Genomic DNA, 24,665 nt, shown 5'->3' on the forward strand with positions numbered 1-24,665 from the left:
TGAAAGGGACAAACTTGTCATCTACAAGTCTCATCATCTAGTCAATCAGGGATATTTGACTAGTGCCCAATCTAGATATTACATATTCATAGACATCCATGTTCGTGTCCATCATTGCAAAAGTGTGTTGTTATTTCTTTCCTCCCTCGTTCTGAAACTCGCCTACGCATTCCTCCAGACTCCACTATCCACTCCCAGCAGCACGCTGTGTATTTATTCAACGCGTATTAAAGATTCCTGATGTCCTTTCAGCATCCCAGGGATCCAAAACATTCTCGTCTGTTTTCCAGTGACATGAGGTAAAAATGCAAAAGCTCCCGGCAGCACGTTGTGGTTTTTTGTGGGGTCGCTAAGTTTTCGGTTCAGAGCATTTCAGGGCTGGCAGTGAAGCGTTACCGTTTTTTTCAATATACATTTTAGAAAAAGAAATGTACCACTTCCAAAAAAACACTGCCACAGCAGCCGGAGGAGGGCATAGAGAATGAACCATAACATCTGACATGTGGCGTTACTTTTTTTGTGTATAGAGCGCTCCCGAATTGCACACATCCCTCTTGTACCTACGCTGTCGAGACAAAGAACACTTAAAAAATACCAAAAAAAACACACATTTAAAGCACAAGATAATAAACACAAGACGCACAAAAATAGCACGTTGCTTTCCCTTGTTCCGACCACAGCTGTGTTGAACTTTTTCTTCCTGGTTGCTCCTCAATGACATCAAAGTAAGGCGATCAGGTTTTTTCCCCCCGCTGGTCTCTCTGGGGATATTTCCATCGTTTACACTGCGATGGCGGTTGTTATCTTCCAGTCTGCTGGTTGCGAGACTGCCGTTCTCTAAGGTTGCATGGTGGTGGTGGTGGTGGGGGTGGGGGGGGGGGGGGTTGTGGAGGGGGGTGGGGAGTTTGGGCTCGCTCCGGGCGCACTCTAACAGCTAGACAGTCGATGGTAAAAGTAGACGTAGCCCAAGTCTTTTGGAGGCCGTTCTGACAAACACACTTTGTGGTCGTTGTAGATCACCCACCTGGATGGGGGGGGGGGGGGGGGGGAGAACAGCATTTGAGTAGGGTACAAATTCTACTTTTGGCCAGCATGAAATACCAGATGGTAGCGTTTCACTTCAAATCTTCCAAAAAGGAGGTAGTTGCTATGGTTTCGCTTTATCCCATTATTAGGTAACCTCGTCCCCAGGCGTCTACAACCCACATGGTGAACACTAGGGGGGGGGGGGGGGGGGGTTGGGGGTAAAATACCAATACAGCATTGAGTTTTCTCAAGCACAAGACGTACCTGCCCTCCTTCTTGATGTGACATACATAATGGCCCGACATTGTGGACGCGCCCATGTGGCTGATGAAGGCGAACAGCTCATAACCTGGAAGACAAGGAACCAAGTGATCAGTTCGCATGTAGCACAATATCACATGGAATAATGTACATATGTACTAAAGAATGTCGATTAAAACTGATCAGTCATATATCCTCTGTGTACCTCAATCACATGATGAGGATCAACATTTAAAGGGGAACTATCTTATAAATGGCCTTCAACTTACTTTATTTTCCTTTTTCAGTGTTTAGCATTGTTTCCTAGCTATGTGGACTTATATTAATAGGATCTATGTCTCTACTTCTCATATTGGCACATTCTTCCAATTCTCTTCTCACAATATTCACCCTCACTGAACTGAGTCATCTGAAAATGTGCATATCTGTGATGTCAGAGATTTCTCAGCTGCATAATAATGTGGCAGTTGGCACCAGGCCACACAGTGGTTGGAGCCCAGCCTCAAAACAGCTTAAGATCTTGAGGTAGAAAAATGCTGTTTTTGAGTACTTGATTAGAAATACAAAACAATGATTTTTTTTTTGAAAAAAACCTTACAGAGGTGTTCCATAGACTCACAGGAATTGTGTAAAAGTGCCCAAATAGTGAAATAAATTGTAAAATAGTTCCCCTTTAAACAATATCAGAATGCTATGACACCCAAATCTCCCCAATAGGATCAATAAAGGAATATCTTGTCTTACAGACAAGGTTGTACTCTTTGTACTACAGCAAAGGTCTGCAACAAAAAGCAATACTAAAAAGGGAAACAACTTTTTTGGGGAAATCTTTTTGGAAATGTGATGAGTCATCAAAGTAATCTTCCATTGCTGAGTTTGTTTGTTTTCCAGTGTGAGTTTACCACCAAATGGTGTAACTTCCTGTAAGCTCACAGAATCAATGGACGCTGGAAAACTAACAGATTCATCCGTGCAGACAGGGCTTGTTTTACTGCACACTCATGCCTTGATACATTTTGCATTTCCTGACAAAAAATGACAAAATATTGCGACCAATATCGCCATTGCTACTCCTACTCGGCAATATACAGCACTGGTAAGCATGACTTGTAAACAAAAAGCGAATCAGCTAAATTTACGAGAGCACCGCTTGTCTGTACTCCAACCACACAGCCCTCTGTTCTGCACCACTCACACTTTCCAGAGTAAACTCACAAAATCAATGGCTACGGGAAAACGACCAAACGATCAGAATTTAAGTTATACCTGTTCTAGCTGTATACCTGTCCTATGTGTATACCTGTCCTATCTGTATACCTGTCCTATCTGTATACCTGTCCTATGTGTATACCTGTCCTATCTGTATACCTGTCCTATGTGTATACCTGTCCTATGTGTTTGTTTTTTTATCCACTTTTTCTCCTTATTTTTCTATTTTTCTCCCATCCCAATTTCGTGTTTCCAATGATCCCCTCCCCTGTCTTGAACGTTGCTCGCATATGCCCCCCACTGGTCGGTTGTAGGGAGGATAGAAGCCTTGCATCACGTGTCCCCTCCGGTACACGAGGAGGCAGCCTGTCACATCTTTTCACCTGCCAGCGCGGACTCTCATTGGCGGGGTGTAACGTGTGGGAGGCTCACACTACCCCCGCTATTTCCTGTCTCTGCTGTGCAGGCGTCCCCCAACCGACCTGTAGGAGTCGCTGTCCACAATGTCCAGATTACCACCCATCGACTTCCACCCGCTGACTCTGCCAATTGAGCCAGTATGACGGCCGGCCCAAGCCGGAGGCAACGCTGACAGCCGGATTTGAACCCGGTGTCTCTTGCGTTGGTGACGAACGCAATGTCCGCTGCGCCACCCAGCCGCACCATACCTGTCCTATGTGTGTAACTTACCTGTCCTAGCTTACAAGCATTTCCTCTTCCAGAAAACTGGAATTTCGCACTCCTTTCATTCATCAGATTACTTTGATGACGCTCTCCCCAAAAGGGTTTGAAGTGCGTTCTCAGTGAATGTGCAAGTACAGTATGAGTTAGGGCTGACCCCTATTAGTCGATTAGTCGACTAATCGGTCGAAAGGAGCCGTATTCGACTGCCAACCTCTTAGTCGAATAATAATAAAAATTAAAAAATAAATGTACTTATTATTTTTTGTTTTTTATCATTCTTTCCAAAAGAAAAGAGGCATAGAAGCGTGGCTAACGGAATGGCACACATACCAGAGGCTAACTGCCTACGAAAACAGGCACAGAGGCACTGAAAGAGGATTTCACACTAGACTAGACAAATATCAAGATGTATCCATCAGTGGACCAATTGCATGCTTTTGCAGAGGACAAGAAGCCTTCAGTCGACTCCTTCAAACATTAAGCACTATATACTTGACTATCCAAATCCTTAGTCAGGGACAGCCCTAGTATGAGTACAGTGTGGGCTTTTTTTCCCTAACATGTTGTAGTACGCCCTAAATAATGTACTTGTTTCCCCTTTAACACTAACATCTAGTTTGCAACTACTCAATAACTAGCTAACAAAATTTTGTCAGGTGATTATCCACAATTTCAGTCACTCACTCAACACACAAGTTGAATTGAGTTAGAGATGAGTGAATATGGCTGTGGTGGCTGAGAGAAGAACACCTCCACCTTTGTGGCAACGGCATTGACCATATTCACATGGTGGCCATTTTGCTCTTACCTGTATGTCCTGGTCAGGTTGGGATTCCTTTCCACCCTTTTCCCACCAAGGGTGTGGACAGGGTGGAAAGGAATCCCAACCCGAGCGTGACATAAGAGCAAAATGCCGTATGAATATGGTCAATTTCACATCTCTTTTGTATCATGTAATAAATTTTCTTCAGAAACTTGATTTGAGGCATTTTAGGTGCTCTTTATGTTGTCAGGCCTCAGTGCGTGTTGTAGTTGCTCGCCACCGGTGGTCTTGGTTGCATTCATGACATGCTTATCAGTGGCGTACGATTTCCCTGTAGATGCAATGTATGCAGGACGCCATTTCACGTCTCAAAATATTGAAACATTTGACAGAACGGAAAGACCGGTAGAACTCAAACTCAACGGGCCTCTTTAGCGCCTCGACGCTGGAGTAACGGCGGGTCACTTACGTCCAGGGCCATCTTTGACCCGCGACCCCGATGCGTCGTGGTCCGGTGAGAGTGTGGGGTCGCTGTGCGAGTTGGCGTTGGAGAAGGCATTGTCGTTGGGTTCTGTGTCGGCCATGTCGGACAGGGCTTCTCTCTCCTCCTCTTCCTCCTCCGGGTGCGTGAAGATCCAGTCCAGCGCCCGTTCGAGGTTGTTGTTCTAAAAAGAGAAACGGCATGAAACCCACATATTTAGATGGATGTCAATTGACATTCCAGAGCAAAACATAACATGTCATTATTGAAATGGAATTTTGGAACCTATGAACCCGTTCTAGTGACTGGCTGGTCCTTAAGGTCCCCTGAGTTTGCTCGGAACAGGGTAAATCTGCATTTTACTATGAGGCCCCCTCTAGCTCATGGAATGAACTTGAGTTAAACTTCAGTTTAAATAAAGGTTTGAAATGAAATATGTCACACAAGTATTACGAAACACCAATTCAGCTTTTAAATATATCAATGATGAAAAACATATATTTTGATAGGTATTTGGTATTAAAATAAATAAATAATAATAATATCATCACTTGGCTTCTCATCCAAACCCCACTCTCAGCTCCAGCACTATTTCTCCATTAGTGAGGCAGCGGTCATCCTTGTGTGGTCAAATCCTTCATTTAGCCTTCTGCTTTTAATCCAAAATAGAGGTGTGATTCATGGAGGATGCCAGTGTGAGGCGCACACCAGGAGCGAGGGAGGGAGGGAGGGAGGGAGGGAGGGAGGGAAGCAGGGGGATGGAGAGAGGCAGGGAGCAAGCGAGTGCGGGGGGAGGTCATTAGGGTGGCTAGTGACGCGGGCTGCTTTTTCTGTCTGTGCCCAGGCAGGCCATCAGGCTACATAGGTTGAAGACCTCCTCCATCTGTCTCCAGGCTATTATTAGAACACCCACGAGACCCCCTTGCTGTTTCACACTTCCATTCCCCTCACGACCAATAGTGTTTATATTATTCCCTTCAAAGAAAAGCTGTGGATGGTGGCGAGCAGTAAACAAGGAAGCGTGACGTCTATTTCTGAAGAGTACAAATGGGGTGCTGCTCTATTTTCACTAATGGTTGAAACAAGATAATCAGGGGCCATTTGGAGGAAAAAAGTATCCTGTGACTTGTGCTGCAACTGCACTTAAACTCTTGATACTGATACACCATGAAAACAAATCAGATACATCTAAACGAAAGTACATTTGTATGTTTCCAAACATGTTGACTGAAGAGAATACATCTGCATCCCATTGCTAGACCTGAAAAGCTGCATAAGCAGTGGCCTCCTGGGACCTCCTGGCACCACAGTAGGGACTAAGCTGATCTCTAACAACGACGAGAAGGAGGCGGTCAGGTGGCGTAGCGCAGATTGTGCTCGTCACCAATGCAAGAGGCTGCGGTCTCGACTCCCGGAGAGTCAGCATTGCCTTGGCTCGGGCTGATCGCTATACTAACTCGTTTGGCTGAGTTAGGGGGAGGGGAGCCGTGGGTGGGTCCTGGGCGTTGTGGACAGCGACCCCTACAGTTCGGTCGGGGCGCCTGCTCAGCGAAGGTAGGATCTGGTGAGAGGTAGTGCGGCCTCCCACACGTTACACTCTCCCAGTGAGAATCTGCGCGGCCAGGCTGGCTGCCGGCTGGCTGCACATGCGTCGGAGGAAAGCATGTGACAGTCTCCGGCCTCTCGGACCAACAGTAGGGGAAAGTGCGCAACAACCAGGAATGGGGTTGGGAATTGGCATAACGACTAACAGTGGGATGGGAGAAAAATCGGAAAAAGAAGGAGGGGGAAAAAGATAAGAAAAAAAAAAGAAAAAAAAAACGACAAGAAGGCCTACCGGGAGGAGGTTGATGAACTGGCACGTTGGTGCCGGGATAACAGCCTACTCCTGAACATTGGTAAAACCAAGGAGCTGATCGTGGATTTTAGGAGAATACAGCAGGGGACACACACGCCACTGTGGATAAATGGGGCTATCGTAGACAGAGTGAGCAGTTTTAAGTACCTGGGAGTCCACATCACAGAGAGAGGAACTGACATGGTCAACTCACATAAAGTAACTGTGAGTTACTATTACTATTGTTTTTATTGCACAATCGAAACGGGCATGGCCAACCGCATTTCACTGTATGCCCTGGTATGTATGTGATGAATAAAACTCTTGAATCTTTTATCTTGAAGCAGTGACCTCCTGACCCCACAGTAGGGTCTAATAAGTAGTGACCTCCTGGCCCCACAGTAGGGTCTAATAAGTAGTGACCTCCTGGCCCCACAGTAGGGACTAAGTAGTGACCTCCTGGCCCCACAGTAGGGTCTAATAAGTAGTGACCTCCTGGCCCCACAGTAGGGTCTAATAAGTAGTGAACTCCTGGCCCCACAGTAGGGACTAAGTAGTGACCTCCTGGCGCCACAGTAGGGTCTAATAAGTAGTGACCTCCTGGCCCCACAGTAGGGTCTAAGTAGTGACCTCCTGGCCCCACAGTAGGGTCTAAGTAGTGACCTCCTGGCCCCACAGTAGGGTCTAAGTAGTGACCTCCTGGCCCCACAGTAGGGTCTAAGTAGTGACCTCCTGGCCCCACAGTAGGGACTAAGTAGTGACCTCCTGGCCCCACAGTAGGGACTAAGTAGTGACCTCCTGGCCCCACAGTAGGGACTAAGTAGTGACCTCCTGGCCCCACAGTAGGGTCTAAGTAGTGACCTCCTGGCCCCACAGTAGGGTCTAAGTAGTGACCTCCTGGCCCCACAGTAGGGTCTAATAAGTAGTGACCTCCTGGCCCCACAGTAGGGTCTAAGTAGTGACCTCCTGGCCCCACAGTAGGGTCTAAGTAGTGACCTCCTGGGGCGCCCGAGTGGCGAACCACCTAATGCGCTGCGTCGCAACACGGCCGACCCGGGTTCGATTCCCGGACCCGGCATTCTTTGCCGAATGTCTTCCCCTACTCTATCCCCCATTCCTCCTCCTCTCTCTCTCTCTCTATCGGACTGCCGGTAGTAAAAACCCAATACAAATCTACAAAAACATAACTTGTCCGAAAGGACAAGTAACATTTAAGTAGTGACCTCCTGGCCCCACAGTAGGGTCTAAGTAGTGACCTCCTGGCCCCACAGTAGGGTCTAAGTAGTGACCTCCTGGCCCCACGGTAGGGACTAAGCTGTGGCCTCCTGGTCCCACAGTAGGGGGGACTAAGCTGTGGCCTCCTGACGTCCTGGGTACTCCTGGGACCTCCTGGGTTCTCCTGACCTGCTAGTCCCTACTGGCCTACTGGTTCCAACTGCAGGGACTATTTGTAAACAGCAGACCTCTCTAATCTCGGAGTAGCTATTAAAGTCGCAGTATAGACAGCCAACAAGTAGGCCAGCCAAGTTGTTTATGGCTGACAGAGCTTGGTTTTCTCTTTACTGCCCTATAGAATCCCCTCTGGCTTCATACAGCTACATGCCAGTATGTCTGGCCATAAATTGTCCAGGATATAAATAGTACAAGTAAAGCTAAGATGGTATAAGTAGGTCACACAGATTCAGGAAATGGGTTCTGTAGGGATAGGTTCATTTCCACCGCTCCTAAAGGGTAATGACAACCATTTTAAGAATTCTCTTCCTGTGCCACAGACAGTTCACTCAATCATTTGTGAGCATGGGGCTGCTCCATAGAAAACAAATGGGGCCCCAACTTTGTAGGCACATAAAATGTTTGCGTGAGCACTTGCACCCGAATGAGGTTTAGGACCCATTAACAATATTAGAGTATAAATCTCATCTGGGTGCGAGAAAACAACGTCTTAGAGCTCCACATATAGGCCTTTCACACAGGCCGGGCCGGAGCCGGTTCCCGAACGTAATCTCAAACCGGCCGGCGCGTTCACACCAGGATTAATTGGTTCGGAACATGACAGAGGCTTTAGTTCGGCCCTCTAAGAAAACACTGAGCACCGATTTTTCATGTTCCAAACCAATTATTCCCGGTGTGAACGCGCCGGCCGGTTTGAGATTACGTTCGGGAACCGGCTCCGGCACGGAGCCCGGCCGGTGTGAAAGGCCTAAAAGTCCTACGCATAAAAGGATTTGTGGGCCTCACCAGGGGGAAAGGTTCGCTCACTGTCCAGGACACACCGATCCACATACTGTATATCCTCCAGCAGATATAAGCAGTCTTAGGGCCACGTTAAATGTGGTGAAAATGAAGCTCCGGGAGGCTGTAGTGGAATACAGCCTGTATTCTCCTGTGGTCTTAGCCATCAATCTGGAGGGTGTGAGACACACTCTGGACTCCCCACAAGCAGCGGAGGACTTCTACCAGGCTAGGATATCCAAGCGTCAGGATGGATACATTCAACCATGGTTTGCTTTTTTAATTACCTTTTTTGTCTTCTTTTTTTTCCACCAGATACGTACAGTAAATGGTAAATGGTGCATTTATACAGCGCTTTTATCCAAAACGCTTTACAAATTTCACCCATTCACTCACACATTCACACGCCGACGGCGGAGACGACCATGCAAGGTGCCGACCTGCTCATCAGGAGCAAGTAGGTGGTTAAGTGTCTTTTGCTCAAGGACACTTCGACACGCTGCCGGGAGGAGCGGGAATCGAACCGGGAACCTTCCGATTACCAGACGACCGCTCTACCTCCTGAGCCAGACGGATGGAGTCGTGGGCCCCGCCATTTTGAAATACTACTATTTTCCGGTAGTTGTTTGGCTTTAAAGGTCCTGTGTCTTATAAATGGCCTTTTCCAGTGTTTAGCATTGTTTCCTAGCAATGGGGGTTTATATCAATGTGGTCTGTGTCTCTAATTCTCATTTTAACTCATCAGTCTAGTCTCGAGTTCACGAGATCCTCCCTCACTCAACTAAGCCATTCTGATTTGACTATTTTGCTAACGTGAGTAAGGCACTGGTTGTAGTCACCGCCCACAATCAACAATTCGCTCAACAACAGAGTAAGTAAGTAAGTAAGTAAGTAAGTAAGTATTTATAAAGCACCTTTCATACATGTCATGTAGCTCAAAGTGCTGTACACAATTATAGGCATATATAACGATAAAAGCAATAAAGTCATAGTGATCAGTTAAGATCAATGTTTAAAAAAAAAAAATAATAATAATAATAATAATAATAATAGTAACGTAAAAATGAAAATAACGTAAAAACAGTCATTTGCTTACCAGTTTGGGAGAACAGGTCCGCACAAACATTTCCGCTCAGTGGCAACCGGAAGTGCACTAAACCAATGCACTTGTATGGTAGGTAGCAATGTTTAGGTCTTATAATGCTAGTGTAGTTACGTTTTTATCAGTGGTCATAGTTGGGTCCATAGTGCTTTACCAAGTCCCATGGATCCATCAGTGGCCGTGTATTGTGTGCGTATGTACCCGTTCGCTCATGTGGTCAGTGGCCAGAGTTGGGTCCACAGGACTTATCCAAGTCCCATGGACCCATCAGTGGCCGCGTCTTGTGGTAGAAAGAAAGAAAAAGAAAAACGTATAAAGAAAACAGTCTAAAGTTTGAAAGTTTGGGAGGTCCGCAAAAACACGCCTTCAGCTCAGAAGCTGAGGCGTGTCAAAAACTTTTGAAAAACTGGAGGCGTGTCTCCTATTGTACCCATTCCTTCATCTAAAAAGTTTGAAAGTTTGGGAGGTCCGCAAAAACACGCCTTCAGCTCAGAAGCTGAGGCGTGTCAAAAACGTTTGAAAAACTGGAGGCGTGTCTCCTATTGTACCCATTCCTTCATCTAAAAAGTTTGAAAGTTTGGGAGGTCCGCAAAAACACGCCTTCAGCTCAGAAGCTGAGGCGTGTCAAAAACGTTTGAAAAACTGGAGGCGTGTCTCCTATTGTACCCATTCCTTCATCTAAAAAGTTTGAAAGTTTGGGAGGTCCGCAAAAACACGCCTTCAGCTCAGAAGCTGAGGTGTGTCAAAAACTTTTGAAAAACTGGAGGCGTGTCTCCTATGTACCCGTTCCTTCATCTAAAAAGTTGGGTCCACAAGGCTTATCCTAGCCTCATGGATCCATCAGGTTGTTCCAAGCCATAACTATTTGTAAGCTAGACTGTATAGGTACGTTTTTAATTTTCCTTTAAAAATGTGTATAGAGCTGGCGTTTCTGATGTGTGTTGGTAGTGTGTTCCATAGTTTTGGGGCATAGTTGGCAAATGCCATACTTCCTATCCTTTTTTGGTTTCTGGGCGTGTCTAGTAAACCTGTAGTGGATGACCGTAGCGTTCTTGAGGGCAGATAACTAACTAGGGAATTTGCTATGTATTTTGGGCCTTGCTCATTAAGAGCTTTATATGTTAGGAAAAGGACCTTAAAATCAATTCTATGAGTTATTGGAAGCCAGTGCAGAGTGGCCAGGACTGGAGTGATATGTTCTCTTCTCCTTGTATGAGTTAGTAATCGAGCTGCAGAGTTTTGGATAAGCTGAAGCTTCCCAATGGTTGCTTTGGGAAGACCAGTGAACAGTGCATTACAATAGTCAAGCCGACTTGATACAAAAGCATGAATAAGTTTCTCTGCATCCTTTTTATTTACGAAAGGTCTTACTTTCGCTATGTTTCTTAGGTGGAAGAATGACGTTTTCATGGCCTTATTTATATGAGACTTAAAGGTCAGGTCTGAGTCCAAGATGACACCTAGGCTTGTAACCTCAGTCTTTACATAGGATGACAGACTCCCCAGGTTTTTACAAAGCACTTCCCTTTTCGCTTTTGGGCCGATCAATAGGATTTCGGTCTTGCTTTCGTTTAATTTGAGGAAGTTATTGTTCATCCACTTGTTTATTGCTAACAGACAATTTGTAATGGACTGTATGGCTGTAGTGTTATTTGGTTCTGCGGAGATATATAGTTGTGTATCATCAGCATAAGTATGGAAGCATACATTGTGGTCTCGAATGATGTCCCCGAGGGGCAGCATATATAGTGAGAAGAGTAATGGACCAAGGCAGCTTCCTTGTGCGACTCCAAAATTGCTGTCATGTTCCTCGGATACATTGTCTCCAAGCTTAACATAGAACCTTCTCCCCTTAATGTATGTTATGAGCCAATTTAGTACATGATCGGAAAAGCCAACCAGTCTTTCTAGACGACTGATCAAGATATTATGGTCAATCGTATCGAACGCTGCACTAAGGTCCAATAGGACAAGAATTGAGACTTTGCCAGCATCGGAGTTTAGTCTGAGGTCGCTAACTATTTTGGTAAGGGCAGTTTCAGTGCTGTGATTTGTTCTGAAACCTGATTGTAGTTCCTCCATGATGTTATTATCTTTGAGAAAGGAGTTTATTTGTACTGAGACTATCTTTTCTAATATCTTGCTGATAAATGGAAGGTTCGATATTGGCCTATAGCTTTTTAGTTCGTTTACATCTAAGTTTGTTTTCTTTAGTAGTGGTTTTACTACAGCTGTTTTAAATGCATCTGGAAAAGTGCCTGTTTGAAGAGACATATTTATGATTTCAAGGACATGATTTGAGACACTATCAAACACCCGCTTGAGAAATGCTGTTGGTATAGGATCGAGGCAGGAGGTGGCGGAATTACACTCAGAGACAATCTTACAGAGGTCAGGTAATGTAATACATGTGAATTCCCCCATAGTTATCTCAGGTGGGGTTTCACTCATAGCCAGATCCATATCAGCGGTAATGCTTGCTCTAATCAATGATATTTTTTCATTAAAGAAAACTGCGAACTCTTCACATTTTGTGGCTGATTGCTGCGGTATATGGGGGGGTGGTATGTTAATCAGCCGGTCAATGGTGGAAAAAAGTACCCTGGAGTTACCCATATTTTCTGAGATCATTTTGGAAAAATATTCCTTTCTCGCAAGTTGTATTGCCTTATTGTATGCGCCCATGGCGTCTTTGTATAAATTAAAGTGAGCTGTGAGTTTGAGTTTCCTCCATTTTCGCTCGGCTATCCTACATTTTCTCTTGTTATCTTTAACATTGGTTTTATTTAGCCATGGAGAGATTCTATCAGTTTTTACCTTTTTAACCTTTAGAGGGGCAACAGTATCTAACACAGTTGACAAGGTGCTGTGGAAGTTTTGCACTTGCTGATTTAAGGAGGATTCACTGCATTGGTCGTATGATTTCATCATACTAGAGAATTTTGCTTCAGCTCTAGCGTCCAGAAGCCTTCTGTGAACTAGGAATTCGCTTCTGGTCTTATGTAATATTAGGCTTGTACCATAGAACACACAATAATGGTCAGAAATTGGAATTTGTTTTACTGATATATTCTCAATGTTTAGCCCTGTTGTTATTAGTAGGTCCAGAGTGTTGCCATGTTGGTGGGTGGCCTCGTGAACATGTTGCATCAGTCCAAAACTGTCCAGTAGGTTCAGAAACTCACAACCCCTGGGGTCATCCTTTTTGTTGATATGAATATTTAGATCTCCATTAAGAATGATTCTATCATACCTGGTAATGCAGATCGATATGAGTTCTGAAAATTCCTGTATGAAGAGTGGCGAGTACCTTGGTGGTCGATACAATGTCACACATATTACTGGCATTTCTGTTTTTAATACAATAGCAAGGTATTCAAATGATAAAAATGTTCCCAGGTCAATATCATTGCACACAAATTGAGTGGAGATGATTGCTGCTATTCCTCCTCCCCTCCCACTCTGTCTGTTTGATTGATAGAATTTAAAATTGGAAGGGCAGGTCTCAATCAGTGTTGCTACACCAGTGATATTGTCTAACCATGTCTCTACTAAAAACATACAATGTACACCATGTTTTACTATGAGTTCATTTATCAGAAATGATTTTTGTTTCAGCGCTCTAACGTTGAACAGTGCTAGTTTTAGCTGTACGGGTTCTGTAGTGGGGTGTGAGATAGTCTGTGGTTGAACACTGATATTGATAAGGTTAGATTTACATATGGGACGTGATAATGAGTAATTGATTAGTCTTTTGGTGATCAGAATCGGGATGACACTCAACGTGTTTTTTTGTAGTTTAGGCTGCTTCTGTATATAGTCTACAGAGCTAGATATGGTTGGTTGTCAGGCCAGTGATGCTATACTTTGTATGACGTTATGTATTAGCACATTTACCCCTGATATGTTTGGATGGATGCCATCGGGTCTGTAATGGTCTTTCCTGGACCAGAGCAGATCAAAGTTATTTATATAGCAAAGTCCTATAGTAGTACAGTGGGTCTGTAGCCATTTGTGCAACCAGAACAGACGGCTAAATCGCTCAGATCCACGACCTATGGATGGAATGGGGCCAGACACAATGCATATTTTACCCAGGCTTTCAATAGTGAGTATTAGTGATTCAAAGTCAGATTGGAGTTTAACGGATTGTCTAGCTATTACGTCATTTGCTCCGATATGAATAATAACGGTGTGGGCGGACGGATATCTCTCGATGATTTCGGGAGTACACTCTAGTAGGTCAGTAACTTTTAAACCGGAAAAACAATACGTAATGCCGTGTGGTATTTGCAAAAACCTGGTGATGGAATCTCCGATGAGTAGGATCTCTGGCTGTTCCTGGATGCATTCCCCGTCGTAGATGGCCAGGTTTCTATGGTGAAAAGCCGCAGGAGTAGCGTCTGCATTGCTGGCGGAGTTAGACGGTTGGTCGGGCAGCAGTGCCGTGTGGAGGGGCTCGTTCACAGCGGCATTTCCATCGATGACACTCGCCGTTTGAATGATCATCCTGGTATGGGCTGCAGAGCACCGCAGACGAGGGCGTTTAAACTTTGGGGAGTCGGACCCATCGCGTGAGTCTGGGGAGCTTGGCGATGCGAGAGCAAACAGGGCAGAGCGCTTTCTGCTCCGGGTTGTAGATATACTTCCATGGTTGAGTTGTGAGCTGGAGAGGGCCGTCCTGGCAGCTTCGCTTGGAGCCTGGCTAGTAGCTATCATCGGATAGTCTTTGAGCAAAGCTACAGTACTAGCAGCAGGAGACGGAAGCGAAGGAGAGCCAAGGAGGCTGGAATCACTACAAAGAGGATTGAATCGGTTTGATAGTTGAGGTGATTCAAAGGGATCATATAGAGGAAGGGAGAGCTTCCGTCGGCCCCTCACCACTGTCGCCCAGGAGGGACTACCGGTGCGGCCTGCGTCCGCTTTTTCCATGCTAGCCAGCTTGGACATTAGCTCCGTTTGACGCTTGAGAAGATCCACTACTAGTATCTCGATGTTCTTCAGTTCCGTTCGCATCTCTGCGACATCTGATGTTGGAGCCATTTCCTCGGGGGAGCTCAGCACTGTGAGTACTGTAGCGTGTAGCTGTAGCTATGGCAACAACAAGCGCCGATAGCTTTAGGTCACGTCCAGTAAAAAGTCACATAAAACCAATAAATCCAACAGTATAAACGATAAGAGCAAAAGTCACAGTGATCAGTTAAGATCACTGGTTAAAAGATGGTAAAAAGAAAGAAAACAGTCTAAAGTTTGAAAGTTTGGGAGGTCCGCAAAAACACGTCCGTTCAGTAGTAAGTAACCGGAGTGTAGTGGATCCAACCAACTAACACACAGGAATGCAGGAGGAGTGGAGTTACTTCCTCAAACGGGTTGACGTGCGCAGGTGTCGACAGAGACAGCAGAGAATGAGCGAGCGAGAGAGAGGGAGAGAGAGAAATAGAGAGAGAGGGAGAGAGAGATAGAGAGGGAGAGAGAGAGAGAGAGGGACATGAGCTTCTCTCTTGGGGAAGCACACACGCATTTACACACAACCTCGACCGGTGCGCGGGGATGGGGCTTCTCCCTGGAAGCACTCTCATATCACTGTCAAAATATCTTTGACTCCCACGCGCGTGCCGTATTCCGATCCGTGCAATAATATTCACAGGGGTATATATTGTCATTTGAAACAAGTTACCAATGCATTGTCCCGTGGGATTATGCCCCCGCGGCGAAATTAATTAGTATCCCCCCCCCTCTATCTCTCTATCTCTCTCTGTCTGCCTCTGTCTGACTGTGGGTGACTGTCACTCAAAGCGCTTATGGGCGGAGCCCAGCCCAAAACTGTTTGAAATCTTGAAGTGGAAAAATGCTGTTTTAGAGTACTTGATTACAAATACAAAACAATGAATCTTTTAGAATTTCTTTTACAGATGTGTTCCATAGACTCACAGGAATTGTGTAAAGTTGCCCAAATAGTAGGGGTGTAACAGTACGTGTATTCGTCCCGCGAATTTATGGTACGGCCGTCACGGTGCGGTACGTGCAGCCATACGAAGAATACGCCTCACAGCGCAAACACACCAGTCGAACATGCAGGCACTCGCGAGGTCCGCGCGAGAACAGCGCGCGTGGCCGGGCACACCGAGTCCGACTTCAGAGCAGGGCGAAAGTGCACGGAGGAAGGTACATTTACATTGGAACAGCTGCAGGGTCATTACAATTTTACAGTTTTCTTTAGTTTTCTTGTTCGCCCAATAATGTTAACCAAATTAAACCAATGGAAAGAAACAAACACACCAACATTCTCCCCCGCCGGACTCGAGTAGGGTAAATCTGCAGTGCCGCAGCCCCATACATTGCCGGACTCACAGGCACAGCTGATCAAATAAAAAAAAGAAACATACTTTCCTATAGAAAATTATTCTATTTAATAATAATAATTATCATAATTATCATAAATATAATATATAAATAAAAAATTATAAAAAAAAAATGTTAATAATAATTATTATAAATATTTTTTTTCTGTTGTACCGAACTCGTACCCAACCGTGACCCCAATACCGAGGTACGTACAACGTACCGAACTGTGGCTTCTGTGTACCGTTACACCCCTACCAAATAGTGAAAGGAATAGCAAGACATGTCCCCTTTAAACATCACATTCTATTAAGGACAATTTGTTTACTCATTATACACCATATATTGTTTTCCATTTAAAAATTTCAAATCAAAATTTCAAAAGCTAAAGATGTGGATCTTCTCCGGCATCTTTAGCACCGTCATGTTGTGTCCTAACCTGTCCACTTACTGTCCTAACCTGTCCCCTTACTGTCCTAACCTGTCCCCTTACTGTCCTAACCTGTCCCCTTACTGTCCTAACCTGTCCACTTACTGTCCTAACCTGTCCCCTTACTGTCCTAACCTGTCCACTTACTGTCCTAACCTGTCCCCCCTTACTGTCCTAACCTGTCCACTTACTGTCCTAACCTGTCCACTTACTGTCCTAACCTGTCCCCTTACTGTCCTAACCTGTCCCCTTACTGTCCTAACCTGTCCACTTACTGTCCTAACCTGTCCCCTTACTGTCCTAACCTGTCCCCTTACTGTCCTAACCTGTCCACTTACTGTCCTAACCTGTCCCCTTACTGTCCTAACCTGTCCACTTACTGTCCTAACCTGTCCCCCCTTACTGTCCTAACCTGTCCACTTACTGTCCTAACCTGTCCCCTTACTGTCCTAACCTGTCCCCTTACTGTCCTAACCTGTCCCCTTACTGTCCTAACCTGTCCACTTACTGTCCTAACCTGTCTACTTACTGTCCTAACCTGTCCCCTTACTGTCCTAACCTGTCCACTTACTGTCCTAACCTGTCCCCTTACTGTCCTAACCTGTCCACTTACTGTCCTAACCTGTCCCCTTACTGTCCTAACCTGTCCACTTACTGTCCTAACCTGTCCACTTACTGTCCTAACCTGTCCCCTTACTGTCCTAACCTGTCCACTTACTGTCCTAACCTGTCCACTTACTGTCCTAACCTGTCAACTTACTGTCCTAACCTGTCAACTTACTGTCCTAACCTGTCCACTAACTGTCCTAACCTGTCCACTTACTGTCCTAACCTGTCCACTTACTGTCCTAACCTGTCCACTTACTGTCCTAACCTGTCCCCTTACTGTCCTAACCTGTCCACTTACTGTCCTAACCTGTCCACTTACTGTCCTAACCTGTCCACTTACTGTCCTAACCTGTCCCCTTACTGTCCTAACCTGTCCACTTACTGTCCTAACCTGTCCACTTACTGTCCTAACCTGTCCCCTTACTGTCCTAACCTGTCCACTTACTGTCCTAACCTGTCCACTTACTGGAGTCCTAACCTGTCCCCTTACTGTCCTAACCTGTCCCCTTACTGTCCTAACCTGTCCACTTACTGGAGTCCTAACCTGTCCCCTTACTGTCCTAACCTGTCCCCTTACTGTCCTAACCTGTCCACTTACTGGAGTCCTAACCTGTCCACTTACTGTCCTAACCTGTCCACTTACTGGAGTCCTAACCTGTCCACTTACTGTCCTAACCTGTCCACTTACTGGAGTCCTAACCTGTCCACTTACTGGAGTCCTAACCTGTCCACTTACTGGAGTCCTAACCTGTCCACTTACTGGAGTCCTAACCTGTCCACTTACTGGAGTCCTAACCTGTCCACTTACTGTCAGATATCTTTGAAAAGGAAATTCAGTCAGATCCTATGATAGCTATTTTTGGCATAGGAGGGGGAAATAATGAGAATCTGTCTGGAACTAAACTCAAAATGTGTTACACTGCGAACACGGAGCCTGATCCTCCTTCACTGGAAGTCTCCTCGTGACTCAGTGGCTGAACGAGCTGATGCAGAATCTTAAGCTTGTGAAGTGGAGACTCACAATACAGGGATCCTCAGGTAAGTTTGGGAAGGTATGGGGTTGGGAAGGAGAAAGTGGATACCCCACAAGCTTCCTGTTTGTCTGTTGTTGTTGTTGTTGTTGTTTCTTTGTTTTATTTATTAATTTATATTTATTATCATTATCATTGTTATTATTATTATGATATTGTTTTGATTGTTTTCTTCTTTGTCTTTCTTTTTGGTTCAATGTCTTTAGTTTTGTTTAAGTAGTTTGAAAGATTTTAAAAGTTAATAAAAAAAAATACTAGTGTGTGTGTGTGTGGCGTTCCCCTTGTGTGTGTGTGGCGTTCCCCTTGAAGTATCCTAGCAGTTGTTCCTAGCAGATGGTGTGAGGGGAATGAATAGGGAGCTGACCGTGGCTTTGAGGGAGCGGATGGTGTGACTGCGGGGGAATCCCATGGAGGTGAGGATGGCGATGCTCTCCTCGGGGGGGCCGTTGTCCAGGGTGCTCGTTCTCATGGGGCTGTCATCGCTGGAGGGCGGCCCGGGGTCGATCATGGACGGCAGAGCGAGGGGCTCAGCGAAGTCTGACAGGAGGAGATGGGAGAGAGAGAGAGAGAGAGAGAGAGAGAGAGAGAGAGAGAGAGAGAGAGAGAGAGAGAGAGAGAGAGAGAGAGAGAGAGAGAGAGAGAGAGAGAGAGAGGGAGATTAATATTGTATTACTCACCATTTACTTTCAAGACCATTAGTTGAAGCATACTATCCGGGTAAAAGTCAAGGTTAAAAAATAAAACAAACAACAGGAAGTATAAAAAACAGTGAAGTTAAAATAACAAACAAACAGCAGGGGGTATAGGACAGTGACGGAGGTTATAGTGAATATGTGAGTTTGAACAGATGGGTTTTCAGTTGTGATTTGAATGATGAGAGTGAGTCAGACTGTCGGATATGTGGGGGCAGGGAGTTCCAGAGTCTGGGAGCCGAGCAGCTGAACGCTCGGGCACCCATGGTGCACACTATGTCACATGTTTCCTGCACATCAAAACACTACTGTATGTCACGTGTCTCCTGCACATCACAACACTATGGGGGCTTTCTCATTAGGAGCGGGTGCTCCGCTCCGTCCTCGCTCCGTCCTTGGGTGCGAACTTCCCCCCTCCCTCTCCCCCCTCTAGTTTGCGTACAGACTGCAGTCTTGGTGCGCTCCGGGTTTTGTTTACGGTTTGCGTTTTGAGCGTGTAGGCTGCCGTAGGCAATGATGTCACACTCGAATGTCAACACAGGAAGTGTTTAACACACGGTGATGGAAACTGGATGCTGATATAAAGAAACGAATAACCAATAAATATGAAGTTATATTTGAACCTCTGTCAATATAACCCACCCCCTTTCTTCACGAATGAAACTGGTGTCGTGGAGTCCGCTTTGAGCGTTTCCTGGGTTAGCGGCTAACGCTAGTTAGCTTAGCCTATTTATGGGATAACTTAGCAGCTAACGTTAGCCCATTGCTCGCGTCAATTATATTGCATGTCACTGGTCTATAGAAATAAATGCATTCGAACAAGAAACCAATGTATAGACATAGCAATGGCAAAAAAAATTGCCAGGCCTAATGCGAGCTAGGGAAGTCTTGTGCTTGTAACGTGGCTTCATCTCGAAGTTTTCATCCACTGAGCCGTGAGGCTCAACATGCTTGTTTGGTTGAGGTCTGAACTCGCCAAATTGCCCATAAATATAATTTTGTGGGTATTGTCCAGTTGTTACTGTATGTTTTTATCTGCCCAAAATTCAAGCAAGCATGAAAGCATTACAGTAAGCTTGCACACCACGCCCCCCGCTCCCTCGTCGGGGACACTGGCGCGCACCCGAAACCACCTATTCCAGCGGTCCAGGTTTGGAGCGAATCAGCGTCCCCGGGGACGGGGGGGAGCGTTCTCATCAGGGACGATCACACCCTATTTTGGTGCGATCGTGCTCTGATTCGACCCCGAATGGCTAGTGTGAAAGCCCCCTATGTCACATGTCTCCTGCACATCACAACACTATGTCACATGTCTCCTGCACATCACAACACTATGTCACATGTCTCCTGCACATCACAACACTATGTCACATGTCTCCTGCACATCACAACACTATGTCACATGTCTCCTGCACATCACAACACAGAGTCACATGTCTCCTGCACATCACAACACAGAGTCACATGTCTCCTGCACATCACAACACTATGTCACATGTCTCCTGCACATCACAACACAGAGTCACATGTCTCCTGCACATCACAACACAGAGTCACATGTCTCCTGCACATCACAACACAGAGTCACATGTCTCCTGCACATCACAACACAGAGTCACATGTCTCCTGCACATCACAACACAGAGTCACATGTCTCCTGCACATCACAACACTATGTCACATGTCTCCTGCACATCACAACACAGAGTCACATGTCTCCTGCACATCACAACACAGAGTCACATGTCTCCTGCACATCACAACACTATGTCTCCTGCACATCACAACACAGAGTCACATGTCTCCTGCACATCACAACACTATGTCTCATGTCTCCTGCACATCACAACACTATGTCACATGTCTCCTGCACATCACAACACAGAGTCACATGTCTCCTGCACATCACAACACTGTGTCACATGTCTCCTGCACATCACAACACTGTGTCACATGTCTCCTGCACATCACAACACAGAGTCACATGTCTCCTGCACATCACAACACTATGTCTCCTGCACATCACAACACTATGTCTCCTGCACATCACAACACAGAGTCACATGTCTCCTGCACATCACAACACTATGTCACATGTCTCCTGCACATCACAACACTATGTCTCCTGCACATCACAACACTATGTCTCCTGCACATCACAACACTATGTCACATGTCTCCTGCACATCACAACACTATGTCACATGTCTCCTGCACATCACAACACTATGTCACATGTCTCCTGCACATCACAACACTATGTCTCCTGCACATCATATGTCTCCTGCACATCACAACACTATGTCACATGTCTCCTGCACATCACAACACTATGTCACATGTCTCCTGCACATCACAACACTATGTCTCCTGCACATCACAACACTATGTCACATGTCTCCTGCACATCACAACACAGAGTCACATGTCTCCTGCACATCACAACACTATGTCACATGTCTCATGTCACCTGTATCAAAACACTTCTGACAGCTTCCGAGATACTTTGGAAATTACCGTTTCGTCCAATTGGACAGAACCTTGCTTCCTTTTTTATCTTATTTGTTTAATTTTTCCTGTTGTTACTATACACATATATTCATATTTCTTTACCCTTTCTTTCATATAGCTTCTCTCTCTTTGTACAGTGTCCTTGAGTCTGAGAAAGGCGCTGCTCGCTTTAAATCAAATGTATTATTATTATTATTTGTAGTGTGGTAGTGAAAGGTTAATCTTCTGTAGTGTGGTAGTGAAAGGGTTAACCTTCTGTGGTGTGGTAGTGAAAGGGTTAACCTTCTGTGGTGTGGTAGTGAGCGGGAACATACACAGTTGATGAACGTACTGTCTGACACACATGTGTCTGTGAACAGGGAGAAGAGTGGGGATAAACTGACACACGCTGCCTCGGGGTGACATGCCAGCCTCCCTGCCTCGGGGTCCCTGCCTCGGGGTGACACACGCTGCCACGGAGGCTACTGCTAGGAGAGACGACGCTCTGAGATACACACACACACACACACGGTACGCACACTCACACGCACACACACACACGGTACACGCACTCACACACACGGTACGCGCACTCACACGCACACACAAGCTGTTCTGGTAAACACTGGGCTTATATGCACATAGACACATACAGAGCCACGTGCACAGCTTACACGACCACTTGCAAATGCTGTCAGTTGTATGTGCGCGCACACACACACACACACACACACACACACACACACATGTAACACCTTGCATACCGGCACATGCTCTTGTGCGGTAAATAATTATCAATCTGGATACACAGGAAACACATCTCATATGCAGCTATAATCATAATCAGATTTTCACACAGCTATGTGTGTGTGTGTGTGTGTGTGTGTGTGTGTGTGTGTGTGTGTGTGTGTGTGTGTGTGTGTGTGTGTGTGTGTGTGTGTGTGTGTGTGTGTGTGTGTGTGTGTGTGTGTGTGTGTGTGTGTGTGTGTGTGTGTGTGTGTGTGTGAGTGAGTGAGTGAGTGAGTGAGTGAGTGAGTGAGTGAGTGAGTGAGTGAGTGAGTGAGTGAGTGAGTGAGTGAGTGAGTGAGTGAGTGAGTGAGTGAGTGTGTGAATGTGTACATGAGTGCGTGTGTGTGAGTGTGTGTGTGGTGTGTGGTGTGTGGTGTGTGGTGAGTGAGTGAGTGAGTGAGTGAGTGAGTGAGTGAGTGAGTGAGTGAGTGAGTGAGTGAGTGAGTGAGTGAGTGAGTGAGTGAGTGAGTGAGTGAGTGAGTGTGTGAGTGTGTCACAGCTCCTCAGTCTCACAGCTCCTCAATGTTCAGCCTCACAGCTCCTCAGTGTCTCACAGCTCCTCAGTGTCTCACAGCTCCTCAGTGTTCAGTCTCACAGCTCCTCAGTCTCACAGCTCCTCAGTGTCTCACAGCTCCTCAGTCTCACAGCTCATCAGTGTCTCACAGCTCCTCAGTGTTCAGTCTCACAGCTCCTCAGTGTCTCACAGCTCCTCAGTGTTCAGTCTCACAGCTCCTCAGTGTCTCACAGCTCCTCAGTGTTCAGCCTCACAGCTCCTCAGTGTTCAGCCTCACAGCTCCTCAGTGTTCAGCCTCACAGCTCCTCAGTGTTCAGTCTCACAGCTCCTCAGTCTCACAGCTCCTCAGTGTCTCACAGCTCCTCAGTGTTCAGTCTCACAGCTCCTCAGTGTCTCACAGCTCCTCAGTGTTCAGTCTCACAGCTCCTCAGTGTCTCACAGCTCCTCAGTGTTCAGCCTCACAGCTCCTCAGTGTTCAGCCTCACAGCTCCTCAGTGTTCAGTCTCACAGCTCCTCAGTGTTCAGCCTCACAGCTCCTCAGTGTTCAGCCTCACAGCTCCTCAGTGTTCAGCCTCACAGCTCCTCAGTGTTCAGCCTCACAGCTCCTCAGTGTTCAGTCTCACAGCTCCTCAGTGTTCAGTCTCACAGCTCCTCAGTGTTCAGCCTCACAGCTCCTCAGTGTTCAGCCTCACAGCTCCTCAGTGTTCAGCCTCACAGCTCCTCAGTGTTCAGCCTCACAGCTCCTCAGTGTTCAGTCTCACAGCTTCTCAGTGTTCAGCCTCACAGCTCCTCAGTGTTCAGCCTCACAGCTCCTCAGTGTTCAGCCTCACAGCTCCTCAGTGTTCAGTCTCACAGCTTCTCAGTGTTCAGCCTCACAGCTCCTCAGTGTTCAGTCTCACAGCTCCTCAGTGTTCAGTCTCACAGCTTCTCAGTGTTCAGTCTCACAGCTCCTCAGTGTTCAGCCTCACAGCTCCTCAGTGTTCAGCCTCACAGCTCCTCTGTCCTCATACATTGTACTATTGTACAACGCGACATTTTATGCCTATTCTTAAGTCTGCACGTTTACATTGCACTACTTTTATTGTCTTTTATACCTATTGTTATGTCTGCAATTTATGCTTTCTTGCTTATCTTTTATTTCGTTTCTTTTATTTCGTCAATATGTGTGCTGATTTTATGCCTATGTTAATTTTATACTAATTGCTGTGGTGCACTCTGGACTGCGGTCCATGTGTGAAGAGTACTATATCGATATTTATTAATATTTATTATTGTTATAATGTAGAAATGTGTGCATTGAAATGTCTGTAAAGTCTCGACGACATTGAAAATGAGGGTAACCTCAATTGTAATTTCGAGAATAAATAAAGTTTGATGATGATACAGGGGCGGCTGACTGATTATGGCGATTTGTGCGTCGCCCTCCCTGCCACAGGCGATTTTATTTATATCTTTTTTTACATAAATTTTTTACAAAACAATGATGATGTATGATAAATATAATAGAAATTTTTTTAAATCCTGCCTCTGAATATCATAGTCCAATCAGCCACAGCATCTAATTTTGTTCCGGAATGAATCTCAGAATCACTGTCTGACTCTCCATGGGCGACTTCTCTCTGGCTGCTGATCGCCCCTCAAACCTCTCGTTCATTCATGTGTTGGCATTTTATAATAATTTTTTTTACACCACGACCTCCAATGCATTTCTATGGGTTGTTTTAGTGCAAGCCCTTACGTGCTTTCGCCATACGTAAGTCACACTAGGGTGAGCGCGTGACTTGTTGTCGTCGTCGAAAATGTATAATAATCACAAGATACATTCAGAGCTGGATCTAAATGGATTTATGGAGACACATTTATGGGAAGTTCAAGCCCGGGCCACAAAGCGTCTCGAAGGGTTAGCGCGGCGCGCAACGGCTCTTCCAATTCGTACGATGTTTTGAATTAATGAATTTATTCACACACACACACACACAATATATTACATATACATATCTTCATGTGAAAACATCATCGTGGAGATTGTGTGCGTGTGCCAGGTCTCCCAAGAAGCTATTTAAAGCTTTTGGAGGGAGCCTGATCACAAATATAAACAAAATATAAACAAACTAAAACATACAACGTGGGTAGGCTTGCACACCTACCTACTAACAAACATACAACATAGATA

General features: G+C 45.7%; 1 protein-coding gene across 2 annotated transcripts in view; it reads right to left on the reverse strand.

The window, feature by feature from the left end:
• Positions 1–914: 914 nt before the first annotated feature.
• usp13 (ubiquitin specific peptidase 13) overlaps positions 915–24,665 on the reverse strand; it is an 85,647-nt gene continuing 61,896 nt past the window's right edge. For both annotated transcript variants that reach the window (XM_084307831.1, XM_084307832.1), the window contains 4 exons: positions 18,372–18,544; positions 4,413–4,608; positions 1,291–1,375; positions 915–1,024 (listed from right to left, as the gene is read on the reverse strand). In XM_084307831.1, the coding sequence (XP_084163957.1) occupies positions 928–1,024; positions 1,291–1,375; positions 4,413–4,608; positions 18,372–18,544 (551 nt within the window). In that variant the 3' untranslated portion in view covers positions 915–927. The remainder of the gene's footprint in view (positions 1,025–1,290; positions 1,376–4,412; positions 4,609–18,371; positions 18,545–24,665) is intronic.

The sequence above is a fragment of the Notolepis coatsorum genome (assembly GCF_963971535.1).
Source record: "Notolepis coatsorum genome assembly, chromosome: 2".
NCBI lineage: Eukaryota > Metazoa > Chordata > Actinopteri > Aulopiformes > Paralepididae > Notolepis > Notolepis coatsorum.